Here is a 23,492-nt window from a genome sequence, read left to right as displayed (position 1 = left end):
AGAGTCACCGCAGAGAACAGGCCCCCAGAGAGGCTGGCTCTTCATCCTGCTTTCTTCCCTCAATCCTCCCTGGCCCGGCCCTACTTAGAGCTCCCGGGGCTCTCTCTTCACACACACACAGGGAACAACCAAAATGTGGCCTCACTTCATGCCCAGCACCCCGCAGGAGAAGCTGCCGACCCCACCAAAGCCTGGAAAGGGCCTGGCCGCCACTGGGACTCAGGCCCCCTCTTCCTCATCGCTCACAGCCCCTTCAGACAGGGCCAGGGAGGAAGCCAGCTGCCCGCGTCTGACCCGGAGCAAATACTCCAGCACTTGAAACTTGCTGGTTTCGGCGTGGGCCCTGGGACCCCACAGGAACTCGTAGCGGGCAGGGTCGCTGCCAGGCACCTGCCGGTACTCCAGGTACCCTTCCTGCACCCAGACTTTGGTGAGGAGCTCCCTGGGCTCCCCATAGATGATGTGCTCTTTGCCAGCATACACCCCCATGACCCCCAGCACTTCCCACACCTCCCCCTCAGGGGCACAGTCATCCTCCACGAGGATCACCCCCAGTAGCAGCCCCAGGAGGCTGGTCTTGGGCATGCCATGCTTACCGCTCAGCATCCCATCACAGGTGAGACCCAGGACGTTGACCAGGACGTAGGAGTGGTCGCTGGGGCCCACTTCCTTTATGTCCATGCCAAAGACCAGCCGCATGTACTCAGAGGCTTGGCCCAAGATCACCGGGAAGTCGTCCTGGTAATCTTTGCTGACGATCTCCAGCATCTCTGCCTGGCGGGTTGGCTGCTTGTTGCGGTATCTGAGGAGCAGGAACCCCACCAGGGCAGCCACTTTCACGTGGAGTTTGTCCTGGAGAGAGGGTTGGGTGACTTCGGGCTCCTCCCAGGTGCTCGACCCCTCCTCATCTAGGCTGCTGGAGCCCTGGTCAGGCTGGCTCCAGGCCCTGGCTGCCTGGGCAGTGGGGGAGGGGCAGGCACTCTGAGGGCTCTGAGGAGGACTCAGGGACCCAGAAGCAGACCCCTCCCCCAGGGGAATCAGGAACAGGACAGAGCAGGAGGAGGAAGGGGAGGAGGAGGAGGAGGAAGAGGAGGAGGGGGCGTGTGGGGCCTCCTCCTCCCCAGCCCCGGACAGGTGTGCCTCCACCAGGCCCTGGGCCGGGCCTGGGTCTTCCTCCAGCTTCCAGAGCTCACTCCTCTGACCCAGGGGCATGGCGTTTGTGTCGGGCTGAACCTGCAGAAAGATGTGGGACGGGTCCTCAGGGTGCAGCCCAGGCAGCAGAGGCCTGAAGTCCCGCAGCTGACAGTGCGCTGCATCGGACTTGGGTGCTGAGGGGTCCCCTCTGGGTTGGGATGGGCGAGCCCCTGGCTCCATGCTCAGAGCATGTACCTCACCTTGAACACTGGCACTCACCTGCACCTCCCCTGGTCTCTGACCTTAGAGACTCCTGCCTCAGACAGAGGCCTGGACTCTGAGTTCTTGGAGCCCCTGGAGGAGGGAAGGAGGGGGCACCTCAGGGTGCAGACAGAGCATGGCCGCAGAAGCCCAGTGCACACAGGAGGGCTGGGTCGGACTCTGTGAGGTCGCCATCAATCCAAGCTGGGCGGTCCCCTCCTTGGCCTCTCAGGGGACTGCTATTTCCCCTGGCAGGGCCTGGGCCCCACCCCCGCAGCCTGAGGCCACGGGGTCACAGCAAGACCACGAAGCCCTGAGACTCCACAGAAGGTAAGCGAGGGGGCCCACCTCTGCCCACGCCTGCCAAAGGTCTAAGGGCTCGTCACGGAATCCCAGGGATGGCCAAGCTCGGGTTCCGTCCGTGCTGGGATGGGCGCACCTCTCCGTCTATACCTTGACCCCACGGAAGGCCTGGGAAAACTCCCTGTGTTGACCTGAGGCTACGCTCCTGGTGCCAAGGCCTCATCTCTGGGAGACACCAGAAGGAATAGTCTGGAGAAATCAGTCGGCCCACCGATCCCCCATCTCCCCACGGCTGACAGAAGTGGCAGAGTAGGCCTGGGCCCTAAGGATCCTGCTGTGGGAGGCATCCCCTCATTTCTCACCTTCCCCCCTGCCAGGGCCAGAGCCAGAGCCAGAGCTAAGGCACCTGCCTCCACAGCTGACCTAAGTCCAGACCCTCAGGCCCAGACCCTCCCTTCCCTGAGACCAGGGATCTGGGAAGGAGGAGGGCTCAGCCTGACAGGCCCTGCCCAGCGTTCCCAAGGCTGCCTGGTAAGGGCTGGCCAGATTTCTGGGCCATCCCTTCCTTGTCCTGAGGGGTGGGTTGGGAGCCACTCACTCCTCCCTCGGGGGTCCCCACATTGACTCTCGGCAGGAGCAGGGACTCCTGTGTGTCTCCCAGGTGGGCTTCCTCAGATGACCTGACCCCAACCTCTCCCAGCATGGTCCTCACCTCCCTGAGAGCTCCGAGAGGAGAGTGAGGAGGCAGCAATCCAAACACTCCCCCTGCATCCCACCTAATTCACAATTACTCTCTCTCTCACAAGAGTGAGATCGGGGTTGGCCCCTCTGTCCTGGGGCGGGAGTCCACTCTTTGTTCTCAAGGTGCTCATGTTTACTTTTGGCAGGACCTGGAACTATCCCTTCTCCTAACCACAGGATGCATCCTGCAGGCCGAGGCCACCATCCCACTGAGACCCAGAGGAGAAAGTGGGACATTTACTTTTCTTGACACCTGGCCTGGCCTCGCAGGACTGACCACTGGGGCAGGACTTCATTTGGGACCCCTATGTCTGGGTGGGTGTCTGCTCAGTCCTCTCTCAGGGTCTTGGGACTCCACCCTCTGCTGACCTGAGGCCACACTCCTCAGACCAAGGCTCACCTCCCTCAGACCCTGGGTACAGAAGTCAGGAAACACTTCAGCTGCTTCCCCCACCTTGGGGGACTTCAAAGAAGGAGCCCAAGGGCAACAAAATCATTGTCTGTTTCAGGCTCTAAGGTCCTCAACTCTCAGCCTGCATCCCTCCTGGATCCATCAAGACCTGGGCTCCTGCCCTCTGCTGTCCGGAGTCCTTTCCCCTCTGACCGCCCCGCACATCCCTGAGATCCAAGGCCAAATTCGGGGGTGCGACTCAGGCGGACAGCTGCTCAAGAGCCTCCCATCTATGACTCTGTCCTGGGGTCCGGGGTCCCCTCAGTTCTGAGTGTTCTCACCTGGATTCCAGCAGGAACTGAGTCCTCCCTGCTGCTGACCTGAGGATTTGCCTCTTACCCCAGCCCCCAGCCTCTCTGAGACCTGGATGTGGAAGTCTGGACACGCCACTTGTCCTCCTCCCGCTCAGGGGCCTCCCAAGACCGACTCTGTTCTGGGGTCCAGGGTCACTCATGTCCTCCCGCCGGGTCCTCACATCCAGTCCCATTAGCTCCTGACCCCAGGTTTTTTTTTTTTTTTTGATGCAGTGTTCCATGATTCATTGTTTGTGCATAACACCCAGTGCTCCACGCAGAACGTGCCCTCTTTAATACCCATCACCAGGCTAACCCATCCCCCAACCCCCTCCCCTCTAGAACCCTCAGTTTGTTTTTCAGAGTCCATCGTCTCTCATGGTTCGTCTCCCCCTCCCATTTCCCCCCCTTCATTCTTCCCCTCCTGCTATCTTCTTCATTTTTTTTCTTAACATATCTTGCATTATTTCTTTCAGAGGTACAGATCTGTGATTCCACAGTCTTGCACAATTCACAGCTCTCACCATAGCACACAGCCTCCCCAATGTCTATCACCCAGCCACCCCATCCCTCCCACTCCAGCAACCCTCCGTTTGTTTCCTGAGATTAAGAATTCCTCATATCAGTGATGACCCCCCGTTTTTCAAACCAGGCCCCCAGGCTCTTGTCAGACCTGGATGTGGATGTCCTGGCACACCGCCTGTGCACTTGGCACAAACAGGCCTCCCAGGGCGGCCAGCAGGGGCAGGCTTCAGTGCGTTGTCTCTGTTCTGCAGTCCAGGTCCCTCCCTGAGCCCTCCCTCAGGGAGCCCAGCATGCGCCGCAGCACCGCTGGTGACCCTGTCTCTGCTGTCTCCGGGCCCATTCCCTCCGACCAAAGCCCTCACTGCCCTGAGAGCCACAGGCAAGGACTGTGGGATGTCGCGTCAGGCTACAAAGTCCAGGGCTTCCCCGAGATGGGTCCTTCGGGTCCCTTAGCCCTATCTCTGCTCCCCATCTGGACTCCCTGGATGGCCGGTGCCCTCATCCCTGCTCCTGAGGGCCACTCCTCACAACGAGCGCTCAGTGTCTCTGGGACCCAGAGCAGAAGTCAGGACACGCCTCAGGTCACCGTTGTCTCCCCCAGAGGCCTCCCAGGACTGATTCCCTACTGGGTCCAAGGTTCCTCTTCTTCCCTCTGGTTCTCACCTTGACTCCTGACAGAACCTGGGCCCTCCTGCCCCCGCCCGCCGCCTGCCAACTAGAGGCCCTGCTCCTTACACCAGACCTCCTGACTCAGAGACCCAGAACCTGAAGTCGGACCCGCGACGCATCCCCATACCCCAGAGATCTTCCTAGACAGACGCTATGGCCCAACCTCTGGGAGACCTCCTCTGTCCTTCCTCAGAGTTCCTACCTTGACTCCGGTTACTGCTGGGCCCTCTCCTCCGCCCAGCTGAGGGAGGCCCTGCTCCTTCTGCCAATGCCCCCAGCGTCTCTGAGACCCGGACGCGGAAGCACGGATTCACCACCTGCTCCCATCCTCCCTCACACCTTCTGTGACTGACTCTGGGCTGGGGTGCGGGGTCCCTCAGTCCTCCCTCTGCATCCTCAGCGTGAAGCCCAGCAGGACCGGAGCGCGCCCCTCTGCCCACCCGAGGGAGACCCTGCCCCTTCTGCCAAGGCCCCTGGTCTCTCGGGAGACCCGGATGCACCGGTCCGGCGGCGCTGGCCGCCTGGCCCCATCCCGCCCAGCGGCCTTTCCGGACTCACCCTGGGGCCCGACCTCGGTGAGGTCCCCTCTGTCCTGGGCTCCTGACTCCCTCCGTCCTGCCCCCGATCGATCCCCACCCCATCCCCACCCGGACTCCCTGGGGCTGCCTGTGCCCCTGCCGCTTCCCGACCTGGCATCCTTCCCCTCCGACCAAGGTCCTAAGCTCCCTCAGACCTCCGAGGCGCATTTCACCGGACGACGCCACCGGTGGCCACCCTCCCCCGGGGGGCCCTCAGGGCCGGGCCGCGGCAGGGTCCGAGCGCTGGACCTGAGCGGGGAAGAGTGGCCCCCACAGTCCTCGCTCTGCCCCGGAACCCGCCCCAGGGAGGGCCCGGCCCGTCCATCTGGGGACCCGTGTCCAGTGCCCCGGGCCCCGGCGGGAGGGGCTCAGCGGGACGACGATATCACTTGCCGGGGTCTCTCGGGGCTGCCGGCATGGGCGACCTGGCTCCTGGGAGTCCCCCCCACTCTGTGCTCCCTCACGGGTGCGTCTACCTGCACGCCTGGCCTCTCCCGACCGAGATCCGTGCTCCCACTCACGGAGGTCCTGTCGTCTCTCAGGCCTCCGAGGCGGAAGTCGACCCTCGTCACATCCGGACCCCATAGGAAGGGGTCCCCTAGGGCTGACAGCACGTCGGGCGGAGATGGGTTCCGGGGTGGGCTACGTGGGGGCAGGAGAGGGGACCGGGCAGACCGGGGGTCCCTCGGTCCTCCCCGGGCTCTTCACATGGACCCCGCCCCGGAGGGTAGGGGGGCCCCACCCCCGGCACCCTGTTGAGCCCGAGCCTGTGCACCCCACACATAGGCTCGCACCCTGTCCCCCGCCTTCCCTGACACGGAGGCAGAGACTGGAGTCCGGCAGTGTTGCCACCCAGCTTGCCGGTGACCAGAAGCAATCACGGAGACCCTTTGGTCACCTCACACACCCCCCTCCATGGGCTGGGCCGGGGGCTAATCCACCGCAGTGCTCGCCCCGGGAGCCACACCCCCTCACCCTGACTCCACTTCTTCTGTAGGTCTCAGGGCACCACTCCCCACCTTCCTGCCAGGAGTGCGGCCGTTAGACTCAGTCCCCTATGGCTGGGACGTGTCCTGCTTCTCCAAGTGTCCTCACTGCTCATGAACAGGGCCTTCCAGAGAGCAGAGCTCAGCCCATGACAGGGACTCAAGGAGCCAGTGAGCAGGGCTCCCTCTCTGCTGGGAGGCGGTTTCCCCTCCATTCTGGAAGAACCAGACCAATGCAGGAGCGGATGTGTGCGCGTGCTTGCCTTTGGCATTTGCACAATGATGGTCGGGGAAGGCATCAGATGCAAGAACCAACAAACTTCTATCTCTCCAGCTTCTGAACCCCGTCCCTTGCTTCTTCTGTTCTTATGCCTTTCCAAACCATCCCTAGACCAATGCCCTGTGATTTCGGTCCAGAGCCCAAACAAGTAGGCAAGGTGTCCAGGCTGGTGTCCAGGGCATGAAAAAAAAAACTTTTTCTTAAAGGTATTTATTTATTTATTTGAGAAAGAGAAAGCACACCCAGGGAGAGAGAGAAGCAGAGTCTCCACTGAGCAGGGAGCCCAACGTGGAGTTCGATCCCAGGATCCTGAGATCATGACCTGAGCCGATGGCAGATGTTTAACCAACAGAGGACGCAGGCGCCCCCAGAACATGATAAAACTCTTAACTCTTGAACTGGGTAAGAACAAATGCTGCGGGGTGGATGTCACTCACACAATCAGCCGCCGAAGCGGATGAAACCTATGGCAAGGAACCCCACAGGAGAGCTTCCTCAAAGACACCAAGCTCTGGATGTGGAAGTCATCCCAGGGAACAACCCCCCCACCCCAGGAGGCTCCTTGCCCTGCTTTCTTCTCCCAACCCTCCATGGCCCTGCACTCCTTCAAACGCCCAGGACTCTGTCTTCATGCATGCTTGTGCACACACACACGCACACACACACACACGCAGGGAAGCACCAGCAAGCGGCCTCACTTCATGCCCAGCACCCCGCAGGAGAAGCTGCCGAACCCAGCAAAGCCTGGAAAGGGCCTGGCGGACCCCGGGGCTCAGGGACCCTCTTCCTCGTCTCTCACAGCCCCTTCAGACAGGGCCAGGGAGGAAGCCGACTGCCCGAGATTGACCCGGAGCAAATACTCTAGCATTTGCAACTTGCCGGTTTCGGCGTGGGCCCTGGGACCCCACAGGAACTCGTAGCGGGCAGGGTCACTGCCGGGCACCTGCCGGTACTCCACGTACCCTTCCTGCACCCAGACATTGGTGAGGAGCTCCCTGGGCTCCCCATAGATGTCATGCTCCTGGCCGGCATACACCCCCATGACCCCCAGCGTTTCCCACACCTCCTCCTCGGGGGCACGGTCGCCATGCTGGAGGATCACCCCTAGGACCAAAACCAGGAGGCCGGTCTTGGGCACTCCCTGCTCACCGCTCAGCATCCCATCATAGGTGAGGCCCAGGACGGGGACCAGGATGTAGGAGTGGTCGTTGGGGTCCACTTCCTTCACATCCGTGCCAAAAACCAGCTGCATGCACTCAGAGGCTTGGCCCAAGATCACAGGGAAGGCATCCTGGTCATCTTTGCGGACGATCTCCAGCATCTCTGCCTGGCTGGTCGGCTCCTTGGTGTGATACTTGAGGAGCAGGAACTCCACCAGGTCGGCCAGCTTCCCCTGGATTATGTTTTAGAGCCCCGGCTGGGGTTCTTTGGGCTCCTCGCAGGTGCTCGACCCCTCCTCATCGGAGCTGCTAGAGCCCTGGTCAGGCTGGTTCCAGGCACTGGCTGCTGGGGCAGTGGGGGAGAGGCAGGCACTCAGAGAGCTCTGGGGAGGACTCTGGAACCCAGCAGCAGACCCCTCCTCCGAGGGGACCAGAAACAGGGCAGAGCAGGAGACAGATGGGGCGGTGGACTGGGAGGAGGCTGAGGTGGAGGAGGAGGAGGGGGCGCGGGGGGCCTCTTCCTCCCCAACCCCCGACACCTGTGCCTCCACCAGGCCCTGGGCCGGGCCTGGGTCTTCCTCCAGCTTCCAGAGCGCACTCCTCTGACCCAGGGGCATGGCGTTTGTGTCCGGCTGAACCTGAAGAAAAGGTGTGATGAATCCTCAGGTTCCAGCCCAGGCAGCAGAGGCCTGAAGTCCCGGAGCTGAGAGTGCACTGCATCGGACTTGGGTGCTGAGGGGTCCCCTCTGGGTGGGATGGGCGAGCCCCTGGCTCCATGCTCAGAGCAAGTACCTCACCTTGACCACTCGCACTCACCTGCACCTCCCCTGCTCTGGGAACTTAGAGGCTCCTGCCTCAGAGCTAGGCCTCAACTCTGAGTTCTTGAAGCTGCTGGAGGAGCAAAGGAGGAGTCACTTCGGGGTGCAGACACAGCACGGCCCCCGGCCCTCAGTGGGGAAGGAGGGCTGGGGCGGACTCTGTGAGGTCGCCATCAGTCCAAGCTGGGCGGTCCCCTCCTTGGCCTCTCAGGGGACTGCTATTTCCCCTGGCAGGGCCTGGGCCCCACCCCCGCAGCCTGAGGCCACAGAGTCACAGCAAGACCACGAAGCCCTGAGACTCCACAGAAGGTAAGCGAGGGGGCCCACCTCTGCCCACGCCTGCCAAGGGTCTAACGGCTCGTCACGGAATCCCAGGGATGGCCAAGCTCGGGTTCCGTCTGTGCTGGGATGGGCGCACCTCTCCGTCTATACCTTGACCCCACGGAAGGCCTGGGAAAACTCCCTGTGTTGACCTGAGGCCACCCTCCTGGTGCCGAGGCCTCATCTCTGGGAGACATCAGAAGGAAAAGTCAGGAGCAGTAACTTGGCCCACCGATCGCCCGTCTCCCCAGGGCTGGCAGAAGTGGCAGGGTAGGCCTGGGCCCTAGGGATCCTGCTGTGGGAGGCATCCCCTCATTTCTCATCTCCCCCCCACCATCAGGGCCAGACCCAGAGGCAGGGCACCTGCCTCCTCTGCTACCTGAGTCCAGACCCTCAGGCTCGGGCCCTCCCCATCCTGAGAGGAAGGATCTGGAGAGGAGGAGGGACTCAGCCTGACAGGCCGCACCCAGGGTTCCCAGGGCAGCCAGGTAAGGGCTGCACAGATTTCTGGGCCATCCCTTCCTTGTCCTGAGGGGTGGGTGGGGAGTCACTCACTCCTCCCTCGGGTGTCCCCACATTGACTCTCGGCAGGAGCAGGGACTCCTGTGTGTCTCCCAGATGGGCTCCCCCAGTTGACCTGACCCCGACCTCTCCCAGCATGGTCCTCACCTCCCTGAGAGCTCCGAGAGGAGGGTGAGGAGCCAGCACGTCCTCGTCCACGGCCACGTCTCCATCCCCCACCCTCAGCCCCCCGGCAAGATCCCAAAGGGCCGGTAAGAGGGACCGGCCCCTCTGTCCTGGGGTGGGGATGCCCTCAGGCCCCCAGGACGCTAATCTTCTTTCTTCCTGGAGGGCCTGCCCTTCTTCCAGGTCCCCAACGTGAGACAGAAGCCATGTGCCCCTGAGACCAAGACCTTGCTCCCCGAGGACTCCCGCCTTCTGGCCCATGAGACAAGTGAGCATGGGTGCCAGGTTGGGCCCCCGCTGACCGATCCTCCCTGAATCGGGCCCGGCCAGACTCCGGTGCACTTTGCTTCTTTGCTGAGATGGTGTGGAGGGGGTACGGCCAGTCCTCCCCCAGGGTCCTCACCCTGACTCCCAACCGGACCTGTGCCCAGCTCCCCCCGACCCCGCCCTCCACCCTCACACACACACAACCCGCTACACCCCAGGCCCGCTCCTTCTCACCACAGGCCCTCAGTCTCTAGCAGCCACATGTGGGCCTCCAGATAGGAGGCATGGGCTCCTTCTCCACAAGGGTCCTCCTCCCTGGCCTGAACGTACTGCGGCCCAGTCTGTCCTCCCTCTGGTCCTCCCCTTCCATCCTGGCAGGACCGGGTTAGGCCTGGGCAGCCCTGAAGCCTGCTCCTTCCACCCAGACCCCAGGCTCTAGGAGACGTGGCTGGGAAGTCAGGGCACGCCCTAGGTGACCATCTGGCCCCGGGGCCTCCCGGGACCGAATCTGCTCGCTGTCCCCATTCCCGCAGTCCTCCTTCTGGTCCTCGCCTTTCCACCCAGCAACACATGGGCCATCGCCCCCCACCCCCATACTTGAGGCAGTGCTCCATCCAAACACCATGGGGTCTCGGAGGCCCTGAGGCCAAAGTGGCCACGCACTATGTGGGCTCATGCATCCCAGGAGCCTGAGGGTTGCTGGAGTGGTGGGGGGTGGGAGGGAGGGGGTGGCTGGGTGATAGACATTGGGGAGGGTATGTGCTATGGTGAGCGCTGTGAATTGTATAAGACTGATGAATCACAGACCTGTACCTCTGAAACAAATAATACATTATATGTTAAGAAAAAAAAAAAAAAGAAGATAGCAGGAGGGGAAGAATGAAGGGGGGGAAATCGGAGGGGGAGAGGAACCATGAGAGACGATGGACTCTGAGAAACAAACTGAGGGTTCTAGAGGGGAGGGCCGTGGGGGATGGGTTAGCCTGGTGATGGGTATTAAAGAGGGCACGTTCTGCGTGGAGCACTGTGTATTATGCCCAAACAGTGAATCATGGAACACTGCATTAGAAACTAATGATGTAATGTATGGTGATTAACATAACAATAAAAATTAAAACAAACAAACAAACAAACAAAAACAGCTCCCAAAAACAGACCATTAATTTGGTCTTCTTGGATTTTGTTTCTTTTTAGTTTTAAATTTCATTTGTTTTTGATTAATCTTTATTTTTTTCTTTCTACTGGCTTGGTTTTCGTTTTTGTTTTCCTGGTTCCTTTAAGTGTAATGTTATGTTTTTTATTTGATATTTGTCTTGCTCTGTGATGTATTCCTGTATAGTTATAATGTCTCCTCTTAGAATAGTTTTGCTGCATTCCAAAGATTTTGGATCATTGTAGTTTATTTTCATTTTTCTCCATATATTTTTTGATTTCCTTTTTTATTTCTTGTTTCATCTATTCAATATTTGGTAGAATGTTATTTAGCCTCCATGTATTTGTGCTCTTTCCATCTTTTTTTCTTGCAATTACTTCCTAGTTTCATACTATTGTGGTGAGAAAAATGCATGATACAATTTCAATCGTTTTGAATTTGAGACTTTTTTGTGGCCTAACATAGGATCCATTTTGGGGAATGCTTCATGTACTGGAAAAGACTGTGTATTCCAATATTTTTTAAATGAAATGTTCTGAATATATCCAGTAGGTCCATCTGGTACATCGTGTTATTCAAAGTCATTGTTTCCTTGTTGATTTTCTGGCTAGATAGATAATCTATCCATTGATGTGAGTGAGGTCTTGGAAGTCCTCTATTGTATTACTGTGATTACCTTCCTTTATGGCTCTTAAGAGTTGCTTTATGTATTTCAGTGCTCCTATATTGTGTGCATAAATATATTTTTTTAAGTTTTCTTGTTTCTTTCAGCACTTTTAATGTAACATGCCACACCTCTCTGGCCTGCAAAGTTTCTAAGAAATTTACTGATAGTTTTATGTCATTTCCCTTATATGTAACTCTTCTTTTCTAGTGCTTTTTTAAATAATTCTCTCTTTATCACTACTTTTTGCCATGAGGTGTCTTTGTTTGCACTTCCTTGCGTTGATTTTTTGGGGGAAGGGTTTCTTTGTGCCTCCTGGAGCTGGATACCTCTTTCCTTCCCCAAATTAATGAAATTTTCAGCTATTATTTCTTCAAATAAATTTTCTGCCCCTCTTTCTCTCTCTCCTTCAGGATTCTTTATAAAGTGAATGTTATTAATCTTGATGATATGCTGAGTTCCCTTCACCTTGTCACATACTTTATTATTCTTATTTTCTTTCTTTTCTGCTGTTCATCTTTGTTGTTTTCCATTAATCCTTCTTTAGCTCCCTGATCCATTCCTCTGCCTCATCGTATATGCTATTGCTTCCCTCTACTGTATTTTATTTCAAAATGTTTTATTTTTTTTAAATGTTTTATTTATTTATTCATGAGAGTCAGAGAGAGAGAGAGAGAGAGAGGCAGAGGGAGAAGCAGGCTCCCCACTGAGCAGGGAGCCTGATGTGGGACTCGATCCCAGGACCCTGGGATCATGACCTGAGCCGAAGGCAGACGCTCAACCATCTGAGCCACCCAGGCGCCCTACTGTATTTTATTTCAGTTACTGAGTTCTTTATCTAAGACTGGGTCTCTTTTCAATATGTTCTGTCTTTGTCTCACTGAGAGCCTATAGTCTTTTCTCAAATCCCATGAATATCTTATAGCCATTACTTTGATCTTATAACAGTCATATTGATTATTTCTGTTCATTTAGCAATTTGATGCAGTTTTGTCCCTGTTCTTTTGGGACATATTCCTCCACCTCATTATTATGTGTAACCCTCTGTGCTTGTTTCCTATGTATTTGGAAAATAAGCTACATTTCTTGACCTTAACAGTCATGGCTTTTTGAAGAAGAGGTCCTGTGGTGTCCAGCAGCACAATGCCCCTGTTCACCAGAACCAGGTACTCTAAGGAGGTCTCTATGTGGATTGTGTGCACTTTACTATCATGACTGACTATAGTTTCCTTCAGTCCGTTTGGCTGCATTTGACCACTGTGCTTGTTACACCAAGAAGGTTTTTGACCCTGTGCTGTGAAGGGACCAGCCTGCTCCACCATGTGCTAGAAGTTGGAAGGTGTCAGCAGTCAGCAAAATGCCTGCCCTAAGCTCATGTGCAGGGGCTACTTGAAGGATGATATCCTTGCCGTGTGCCTTGAGGCTCCCAAAGTGGGCAGTAATAGCAGTCATACCTGCTAGGGCTGCCCTTGCACCGATTGGCAGTCCACATTTTCTGTGCTACTAGACAATATTTGCCTGCTGGGACTGTGGACACACCTGTGTGCATGTGTATCTGTCCCTCTCCCCAGGGCAAGAGTCAGTTTGGAGTGTCGCATCTCACTGTTGGGGCTGTTTGCAGCATGTTTTGTGGTAGGAGATGCTTTGGATGGACACCTGTGTAATGGGAGGGATTGGGTAGTGTGGATCTGCAGGAGAATGTGGGGGTGGAGTTCATGGTGCTACCTAGATAGATGAAGAGTGTTTACACTTGTTCCTGCACATGTGCTGCTATCTTGGCTTGGGGTCTGGGAGGAAATGGCACTGGTCAGCTCTTTTGTTCTTGGAGAAGTCTGCTATAGATCCACCCACACACATACACACACATACACCCAAGCGTGTTCTGGAAGTGGTAAATAAATCTCCTTTACTATGTCCCAGGTGCTGCTCAAAATGCTGTTCATATGCTCTTATGCTAGCACTTTAGGGACAGGGACTCAGTTTCTTCTTGCCCTCATGATCTTTCAGAGTTAAGCCTGCTAACTTTTAAAATACCAAGTGATTCCCAGCTGATTGTAAATATTCAGAAAGTTAAGCCCCACTGTTTTTCAAAGCCATATATTACAGGAACCCATGATCCTGATGTGGGTGACCCATCCTTGAGGCGCTTGCCGAGGGTTCTGATTCTCTCTTCTCCGTGATTGTAGTGTACCTCCTGCTTGTGGTTAGTCTCATGAAGGGTTTGGTTTCCAACTGCATCTCCGTTTCTCCTGACATTTTTTATGTGGCCTCCTCTCTATGAGTAACTAGAGAGCTTGTTCTGACAATCTTTGGGTTGTTTTCAGAGGTAGTTGCATGGATGTGTTTGTTATCTTGTGTGTCTCTGGGACTAAGTGAGTTCAGGATCCTCCCACTCTGCCATCTCCATAGAGCCTTAAGTTGGCAGTCTTTTTAAAAGTGAGCTTTTACAACTCTAAATTCCCTCTTAACATTATCTTTCCTATATCTAATAAATTTTGGTACATTGTGTTATTTTCATTTTTGTCAGGATAATTTATAATTTCCCTTGTGTTTAATTCTTTGACCAGTTTGTTGTTTATGAGTATGTAATTAAATTTTCACGTATATTCTCGATTTCCCAGATTTGCTTCAGCAATCTTAAATTTGCTTCAGCAAAATTAAATTTTTAATTTTATCTCATTATGATAAGAAAAGCTAGTTTGTATGACTTTACCCTTCTTAAAATGTTAATAAATGTTTATTGGTCTTATATAAGGTCTATCTTGGAAAATGTTCCATGTTCCCTTAGAAATTATGCCAAAATTTCTATATATATTTAATATCTCTGGGTTTTGGTATACATATATTTATAATTGTGAAGTGTCATTATTATTGTTATGTGTGCTTTTCCTTTCTTACAGTTTTATTTTTGTGTGAAATTAGTATAAATATAAATTAGTATAAATCAATCGGTTACTACTTCAGCACAGTCTTTTTTTTTTTTTTTCGTTTCATTAACAATCTATCAACCTTTGTCCTTAGAACTAAGGAGAGTATCCTGTAGGCAGCATAGTTATTTTCTCTTTTTAAATCCATTCCATTCTGTCAATCTTTATCTTTTGAATGGGACATTTAATATGATTACTGGTAGGAAAATAACTCAATGCCTTTTTGTTAAGTGTTTTCTTGTTATAGCTATTGCTGTCCCTCGTTACCTTTTTTAATGCCTTCATTTTCACTTTATTGATTTTTTAATAGTGGGATGCTTTTATTTACCTCCTATTTCCTTTTGTCTGTAGTTTATTGATACTTTATTTGTCGTTACCATAGTGTATTTGTTTGCTTGGGGCTGCCATATCAAAGTATCACAACCTGGGTTGTAATTAATAATAGTTAATTTTCTCACTTTTCTGAAGGCTACAAGATGGATGTCAAGGGGTTGGCAGAGTTGAATTTTGTTGGGAACCCTTTCCTTGGCTTGTAGACATCCATCTTCTCTGTCTGTCTTTACATGGCTGTAACTCTACAAGTGTCTGTATCTTAAACTCCACTTATATGAAATCACATATATTGGATGAAGGTGACCCATATGATCCGTGTTGACTTAATTGCCTATTGGAAGTATTATTTCCAAATACAGACACTATAAAATAATGGAGGTTAAGATTTCAACATTTGAATTAAGAGGGGACCCAATTCAGTCCACAACACATGTGGATTACAAAAAAACAATTTCTACAACACGTTACATTACTGATATCATAGATGAGATTTTTGTATGTGTGGGCCCATTAATATGTATTTATAATAATTTTCAGGTTTGGTCTTTTCAAATCTTATAAAAGAAGTAAAGGTGGACTTCTGTGTGTTTTGGTCAAGTTCCCCACATACAAGGCACTTTTAAATTTCCTTAGAGTCTCATCCTTGCATTTTTTTTAGAAGCCTTGCATTTGTATTAAATGTCTCTTTGTTAATGTCTTGCTTCCCCCACAAATTGTAGCTCACTGTAGCTTTAATGATCCACTGCAACTGTCCCTGCCATCAGAGGCCTCCCAACTATGCCACTTTCCCCATCACTGTTCGGAGCCAGGGACAGACAGAAATCATATGGAGAGCCCTCCACAAGTCAGTACGTTATAAGCAAGTACGTTCTTCTTTTGTCTAAACGATGGAACTGAGAATTAAGAAGTGTCCTCCTGACTAAACCACATGGCTCCAGCTGGGGGTATGGCAAGGGGAGGCACAATTCCACAAAATTTCCCAACATTTTGAGTAAGGGCTTTTTCTTGGTTAAGGATTCACTTGGCTTTTGCACTTTTTAGCTGGTTTCTGGAGTTCTGACAAAACTATGTTTGTCCATATGTTGTTCTTTATGGAGTGTCTGTGGGAAATGAGGGCTGGCACATTCTAGCCCACCGTCTTGATGTTTTGTCCAAGATTCAAGGGACAGATGTGTCAGCAAGGTGTTAGTATGCCTGAAAGAATGTCATCAGATATACTGATTTATCTAATCTGTTCTCCTCATGACACATCTGCTCTTATTCCCTTCCTAGGACTTGATCAAAGGAAACCAGATACTGTTCCATGTCTATATTGTTATTATTTGTGTGAATTTAAAGGGCCATCTGTATCTAAAGTGATCTCCTGACTTTCTCTTGGTACGGTTTTTGGGCTCAGACACCCAAATATGTGGATTCAAACTGTGTCTCATGTGGTAGAAAAACAGGCATTTGTTAAGTAAGGTTGGGAGTCTACCCTCCAGCTGGGAGGAAGTCAGCCATGAACAGTGATGTAATTGCATTGGGCTGGATGTGTGGTTGGAGAAATTTGCTGTATATAGTAGGAAATATCTTCTTTAGTTTCAGAGACATGTCTTGGTGGAGGGAGAGAATCTTCACAGTTACAATCACTCAGCTATCAGATAGGTGTTTAATCTGCTGAGTCCTCTGAGGTAAGTTAAAAGAAATTTGCAAATGACACTATAGATAAAGTGCTGGTATCCAAGATCTATAAAGAACTTCTCAAACTCAACACCCAAAAAAATAATCAAGTCAAAAAGTGGGCAGAAGATAAGAACAGACACTTCTCCAAAGAAGACATACAAATGGCTAACAGACACATGAAAAAATGTTCATCGTCATTAGCCATCAGGGAAATTCAAATCAAAACCACATTGAGATACCACCTTACACCAGTGAGAATGGCAAAAATGGACAGGGAAAGAAACAACAAATGTTGGAGAGGTTGTGGAGAAAGGGGAACCCTCTTACACTGTTGGTGGGAATGCAAGTTGGTACAGCCACTTTGGAAAACAGTGTGGAGGTTCTCAAAAAATTAAAAAATAGAGCTACCCTATGACCCAGCAATTGCACTCCTGGGTATTTACCCCAAAGACACAGATGTAGTGAAAAGAAGGGCCATATGCACCCCAATGTTCATAGCAGCAATGTCCTCAATAGCCAACCTGTGGAAGGAGTCAAGATGTCCTTCAACAGATGAATGGATAAAGAAGATATGGTCCACTTATACAGTAGAATTTTACTCAGCCATCAGAAAGGATGAATACCCAACTTTCACATCAACATGGATGGGACTGGAGGAGATTACACTAAGTGAAATAAGTCAAGCAGAGAAATTCAATTATCATATATTTTCACTTATTTGTGGAACATAAGGAATAGAACGGAGGACATTAGGAGAAGGAAGGGAAAGATCAAGGGGGGAGAATCGGAGGGAGAGATGAACCATGAGAGAATATGGAGTCTGAGAAACAAACAGGGTTTTAGAGGGAAGGGGTTGGAGGGATGGGTTAGCCCAGAGATGGGTATTAAAGAGGGGCACGTACTGCATGGAGCACTGGGTGTTATACAAAAACAATGAATCATGGAACACTACATCAAAAACTAATGATGTAATGTATGGTGACTAACATAATAAAATTAAATTAAGAATAAAAAAAGAAATTAGAGTGCTTTGATGAGTTTCCTACAACTTATATTAAAAAGGAAAATATGCGATTCCTATTTAAAGAAATACATTTCACTTTGATGATTATGTAGTGTGAATTCTATTATGTATCTGACATGCATTTTCTCAATTGGGACTATTTCTTAGGTGGCTATATTGTCATCATATTGCATAAGTGATTTATGTGAAAAGAATATAGAGTTAAGTATTTGAGATTTATTTGGTCTTATATCACATATGAGTCATCCCAGGTTTAAAAGACAAAGGGGATGAAGACCACCTTGTCACAGTGAGAGGGCCAGAGTCTGGTAGCAGTGTGTACTTCTGTATATGAGAGCATGACCCTGGAACATCCTTGTATCCTTGATGGGGCTAGTGAACATTTTTGTTTCTCTCTTCTCTAAACCATAACATTTTGCATTATATTAAGCACAAATTTATATCCAACAATATTTTTGAAATAATGAAAATATTTAAAACAGGTAAAGTATTTCAGGAAGTAAAAAAAAAAAAGTTGAGAATTTTATGCAGTTCTTTCTAGTTTTTTTGTTTTGTTTTATTTTTAATTTTATTATGTTATGTTAGTCATCATACAATACATCATTAGTTTTTGATGTAGTGATCCAAGATCCATTGTTTTCATAAAACACCCAGTGCTCAGTGCAATACATGCCCTCCTTAATACCCATCACCAGGCTAAACCATACTCCCACCCCCTCCCCTCTAAAACGCTCAGTTTGTTTCTCGGAGTCCATAGTCTCTCATGGTTCATGTCTCCCTTGGATACCCCCCCTTCATTAAAGTAAAATATTTTGTAAATTGTGTAGTTCCATGCAAGTCCTGATTATTATTAATAATTCCATTTTTATATTTACCTTATTACTGACTGAAAATATGGAGGTGCTAACACATTTTCTATATGTGTGGCTTCCATTTCTATTCATTTCTTTAGTTTCTATCTCCTGATATCATTTACCTAATAACTTTCCCTTAAATAAAATTTACACTAAAGATTTTTAATAAATGCAGAATTCAAAATTCAAGGGAAATATGGAAACAAACAATTAAAAAATATGTGTGGACTATGATAAGAATCATGAGCTTTTATTATGATGAAAATAACTATATGTAATTGCTTAGTTGATAAAGTTTTTTAGGTAGGAATTTTTGACTTTCAACCTTTATGGACCTAATAACATATAATTTGTTCTGAAATCCAGCATGGTAAATATAAACTTTAATATTGCTTCCTTTCTCTTGCCACGTTTCCAGTTTGGTTTTAAAACAAACTTTAAGATGATATTATTTTAATATTTTTACTTCAACTTGAAATTCCAAGACAGTACTTAGTGCACCAGAGCTACATGATAATTACAATTGTTTTAAGGTTGGGAATTGTAATTTTTAAATTATATTGATGAACATATCATAAAAGTTCTCAGTCCTCAATATATTTATTTTATATTAATGTGAATGGAACTGACATTTAGAATTTTATCTACAACTGGAAATGCTTTTGGAAGTTGGAGGAGGTGTCTGGGTGTTAGAGAATTTCTTTCTTGGTGGAAAGATGCATGATATCTTTTAGGTCTTCTCATCTTAACATGAACTTTGTACTTTTTCCTCATCCATAAAGTGAATTTTTTTTATTTATAATACAGTAATGTGGCATAGCCTAAAATTAATTTCCTGAACGTTATGAAAATATTTTTACAGCATTCAATGTTTTTATTTTTATTTTTTAAAAGATTTTATTTATCTATTTGTCATAGAGAGAGACAGAGAGCACAAGCAGGGGGAGCAGCAAACAGAGGGAGAAGCAGGCTCCCCACTGAGCAAGGAGCCTGATGCGGACTCCATCCCTGGACCCTGGGATCATGACCTGAGCCGAAGACAGCTGCTTAACTGACTGAGCCACGTAGGTGTCCCATTCAGTGTTTTTAATACTTACCAGAGTATTACCCTTTAGAGTTAGAGGTGAGGGAAAATGATTAGATAACTTTGTATGTGCTTAAAAAGGCCTAAGAATTCTGTATTTAAAGGAAAAAAAGAGGATAAAGCATGTATTTTTCAAACTGGACAGAAATTCAGAGTGCTTTTAATACTGTCATAAATTCACTGGGTAATTGAGTGTGAGTAATACATCTGATAATCAATAGAGCTAAGGGAAATTGAATATGCATACATTCTCTACAAGTTGTCTTGTGTGTAAAGAGATAGGTTAAGTTATCGTCATCCAGGGTTTATTCTCTGAAAGTTACTGGAATAAGATACATTGTTTTCCGATCATTTTGCAAAGAAAATGAAAGCAGTGTCCAGTCTGTATATTTTACTTGGCTAGGGCAATGGTGTGGAGGCAATTCAAGGCATTAACAATAATCATTTTCTTTTCTCTTGAAGTGCAGTCATTGTCTTTACATGGAATCTTTAGATACAATCTGCTCTGATATTTCAGATTAAACTATGAAGACAGGAAATCAAAGCATCAAAACAGATTTTATACTTTCTGGTCTTTTCCAATATGACCAAATGGACACTTTCCTCTTTGTTGCCCTTGTGATCCTCTTTGCAGTGGCTCTGATGGGGAATATCATACTGATCCTTCTCATTCAATTGGACACCAGACTCCACACTCCAGTGTATTTTCTACTCAGTCAGCTCTCCTTCATGGATATAATGAACATCACCACCACAGTGCCCAAGCTGGCCACTAACTTTCTGTCAAATAGTAAAACCATTACATTTTTAGGCTGTGAGTGTCAAACATTTGTGCTCATAGTCCTTGGTGGGACTGAAGCCCTTCTCCTTGGTTTCATGTCCTATGATCGATATGTAGCCATCTGTCACCCTTTGCATTATCCTGTACTCATGAGCAAGAAGATCTGTTGGATCATGGTCACATGTGCATGGACCAGTGGATCTATCAATGCTCTAGTACACACATTGTATGTGTTTCATCTTCCATTTTGTAGATCACGGCTCATCAACCACTTTTTCTGTGAACTTCCATCTCTATTACAACTGGTTTGTCAGGAAACTTCCCAGTATGAGTATACAGTCCTCCTGAGTGGGCTTATTATTCTGCTGCTGCCTTTCTTGGCCATTCTAGCATCCTATGCCTGTGTACTTACTGTGGTGTTCCAGGTGAGCTCAGGTAAAGGACAGACAAAGGCTGTTTCCACTTGTTTCTCTCACCTGACTGTGGCAAGCCTGTTCTATGTGACTGCTCTCTCCACCTACACCAGACCACACTCCTTGCATTCCCCAGAACAGGGCAAGGCAGTGGCAGTGTTTTACACCATCATCACACCTCTTCTGAACCCATTTATCTACAGCCTGAGGAATAAAGAGGTTATTGGGACCATGAGAAGACTGTTGGTATAATGGATATTTGTACAGGAGATATCACTTTGGGAAATCCTTATTGACTGAGATTAAACAACATAGATCACTTTGCCTGGAATACTGTTTTGGAATGTATAAACTCTCAGAAATATTTATGAAATAAATAAATTGATAAATACCATGAATCCTGCTGGTTTCAGAATGGCTTAAAGATAGTTTTTGAAACTGGATGCATTTCCAATCTGTAAGCTGGAAAAATTGTGTTATGGTCAACATTATTTAGCTTCTAAAGCAATAGATTTCATGCATGTCAACTCAGTATTTGCATGTCAACATGCAACAACAAATATTTTGTAATATCCTCCTTAATATCTGAAACACAATGAAAAGGAGATATAATCTATACAAGCACGTACCATCAAAAGGATCTATGTAAATATATACTGTAATGTAGAGCAAAGTACATAATTCACTCATTTATGCATTCATTCAACAACTGATTTAATGTCTTAACTATTTGTGACACTGGTATAGGCATTGGTGATCTAGGAGTAAACAATGATAAGAACTGACAGAAAACTTTGATCTCATTCAGTTTGCATTTCAATGTGGGGAGATATAAAATTATTAAAATAAATATAAAAAACTGTAATATTTAAAATAAGAGGAATTAATGGGAAAATAGCTGGAGATTGGGATAAGGAAAGTCAGAGAATTTATGGGGCGCCTGGGTGGCTCAGTCGGTTAAGCGTCTGCCTTCGGCTCAGGTCATGATCCCAGGGTCCTGGGATCGAGCCCTGCATCGGGCTCCCCGCTCCACGGGAGGCCTGACTCTCCCTCTACCACTCCCCCCGCTTGTGTTCCTGCTCTCGCTGTGTCTCTCTCTGTCAAATAAATAAATAAAATCCTAAAAAAAAAAAGGAAAGTCAGAGAATTTTGTAATTTTATATAAAATAATCCATGAAGTGGCAACTATAAATATTTGGTCAAAGATTTAACTGAGATGAGTAAATAATTCAAATCGATACTTCATAAAGAATGTTCTGGGGGGGAAATGTTCTGGGCAAAAGAAGTAGCAAATAAAAATTTCTTGAGGTAGGAACATGATGGACAGGGCAAATAAAATGAAAGAGTAAATTGGTGGACTCCAGTAGATGAGTCGAATTAATGGATACAGAATTTGAAATGTGAGGTTGACCATTGTGAGAAGTTTGGTGTTTAATCCAAGAAAACTGGCAACCATTGCTGTGCTCACAGAGAAGATTGAAATGGGCAAATAGGAGAGCATTGCTGCAGTGCAGTTATTACAAAATGCTGACTTGGAGAAAAGTAGTAATATTAGAGAGTCCTGAAGTGACCGGTCTCCAGAGATTAGTAGAAGGCAGACATTTGAATCTTTTGGACTGATATGATGTGAAATGTGAGGGAATATAAAAACAGAGAATTGGGTTAAGATCTTGGAATAAAAACTGGAAGTAAGAAATCATCCTTATTACTGTTGAGGAAAACTGCAAGGGCAACATTTTCATCATCCAATTTCTTTGTGCCCCTACACTATTAGCATTTAATTCAATTAAGGTCATCATTCTAACTACCATCAACATAAATAAATAAAAAATAAATAAAATCCTCTTGTGCACCTGGCTTCTTTTTCTTAATGTTTATAGATATAACCTCAATAATGCAAGCAATGATGCTATTGTTTTTATTGCTGTCTAGCATTGCATTATATGGATATATCACTATTGCTTTCATTGGATGCTTTTGCACTTTCAGCTATTAAAAATAAAAATGCTATAACTCTCCCTATCCAACTTTTCTAATGGGCATATGCATTGAATTCTTTTTTTAAAGATTTTATTTATTTATCTATTAAGAGAGAGGGTGAGAGAGACAGCAGGAGGGAGAGCAGAGAGCACAAATACCAGAGGGAGTTGCAGAGGGAAAGGGAGAAGCCGACTCCCCACTGAGCAGGGAACCTGATGAGGGGCTCAATTCCAGGACCCCAGCATCATTACCTGAGCCAAAGGCAGACACTTAACCAGCCAACCCACCCAGGAGCCCCACACTGAATTCTTTAAGTATATACCTAGGAATAAATTTGTTTGGTCATAGATAAATTGTATGCTTAGTTGTAATAAGACAATTAAATTGTGGTATTAATATCAAATATTCCGATCAGGAATATATAACAACATTCTAGTGCTTATGTGTTGGTGTACATAATGTAATGGATTGGTGCTTAATTTAAAATATAATTGTGATGAGCCCTACGTGTTGTATGTAAGTGTTGAATCACTATATTGTACACCTGAGGGCGCCTGGGTGGCTCAGTTGGTTAAGCAACTGCCTTGGGCTCAGGTCATGATCCTGGAGTCCCAGGATCGAGTCCCATATCGGGCTCCTTGCTCAGCAGGAAGTCTGCTTCTCCCTCTGACCCTCTCCCCTCATGTGCTCTCTCTCTCTCTCTCTGTCTCTCTCTCTCTCAAATAAATAAATATTAAAAAAAAAAAAACTATATTGTACACCTGAAACTAATATTATACTGTATGCTAACTAATTGGAATTTAGATAAAAACAAGAAAATATCAAAAATACATTTTTCATATATGTTAAAGACTTACATCTATGTGTCCATTGTCAATGATTTTCATAACAATTTGATTTGTCTTGGGGCACTCATTCTTGATTCAAATAAATTACATATTTGGCCCATGGGTATCTTTATTTAGCTTATTTGTTTTTAATATATAGTGCATCTGTAAGCCCACCACCAAACCAGGAATGAAAACAGTAAAATGGTTAGAGCTCTTCAGAGCTTCTATTTTGTCCTCATGCCTCCCCCATTGTTCTGAGTTTCTAGACTATCATTGTCTTGCTATATTACTGTATTGCCAAATATACATTCAT

The 23,492-nt window shown here is 48.2% G+C and overlaps 2 protein-coding genes and 1 pseudogene across 2 annotated transcripts; 1 reads left to right on the top strand and 2 right to left on the bottom strand.

Moving 5' to 3' along the window:
• Nucleotides 1-219: 219 nt before the first annotated feature.
• LOC148164269 (melanoma-associated antigen 8-like) lies at nucleotides 220-1,212 on the bottom strand. The gene has a single exon (XM_088023589.1). The coding sequence runs from the start codon at nucleotides 1,210-1,212 to the stop codon at nucleotides 220-222; it is 993 nt and encodes a 330-aa protein (XP_087879715.1).
• A 5,781-nt stretch (nucleotides 1,213-6,993) lies between these two features.
• LOC148164268 (melanoma-associated antigen 8-like) lies at nucleotides 6,994-7,998 on the bottom strand (annotated as a pseudogene).
• An 11,702-nt stretch (nucleotides 7,999-19,700) lies between these two features.
• Nucleotides 19,701-20,621, top strand: LOC148164267 (olfactory receptor 2AK2-like). Its single transcript, XM_088023568.1, has one exon. The coding sequence runs from the start codon at nucleotides 19,701-19,703 to the stop codon at nucleotides 20,619-20,621; it is 921 nt and encodes a 306-aa protein (XP_087879694.1).
• The last annotated feature ends 2,871 nt before the right edge of the window (nucleotides 20,622-23,492 follow it).

Source organism: Eumetopias jubatus, unplaced genomic scaffold (assembly GCF_037043125.1).
Source record: "Eumetopias jubatus isolate StellerSeaLion01/CBP00866 unplaced genomic scaffold, mEumJub1_p1.0 scaffold_5, whole genome shotgun sequence".
Taxonomy (NCBI): domain Eukaryota; kingdom Metazoa; phylum Chordata; class Mammalia; order Carnivora; family Otariidae; genus Eumetopias; species Eumetopias jubatus.
The sequence above is the reverse complement of the archived record's forward strand: the minus strand, read 5'-3'. Positions and strand labels throughout refer to the sequence as shown.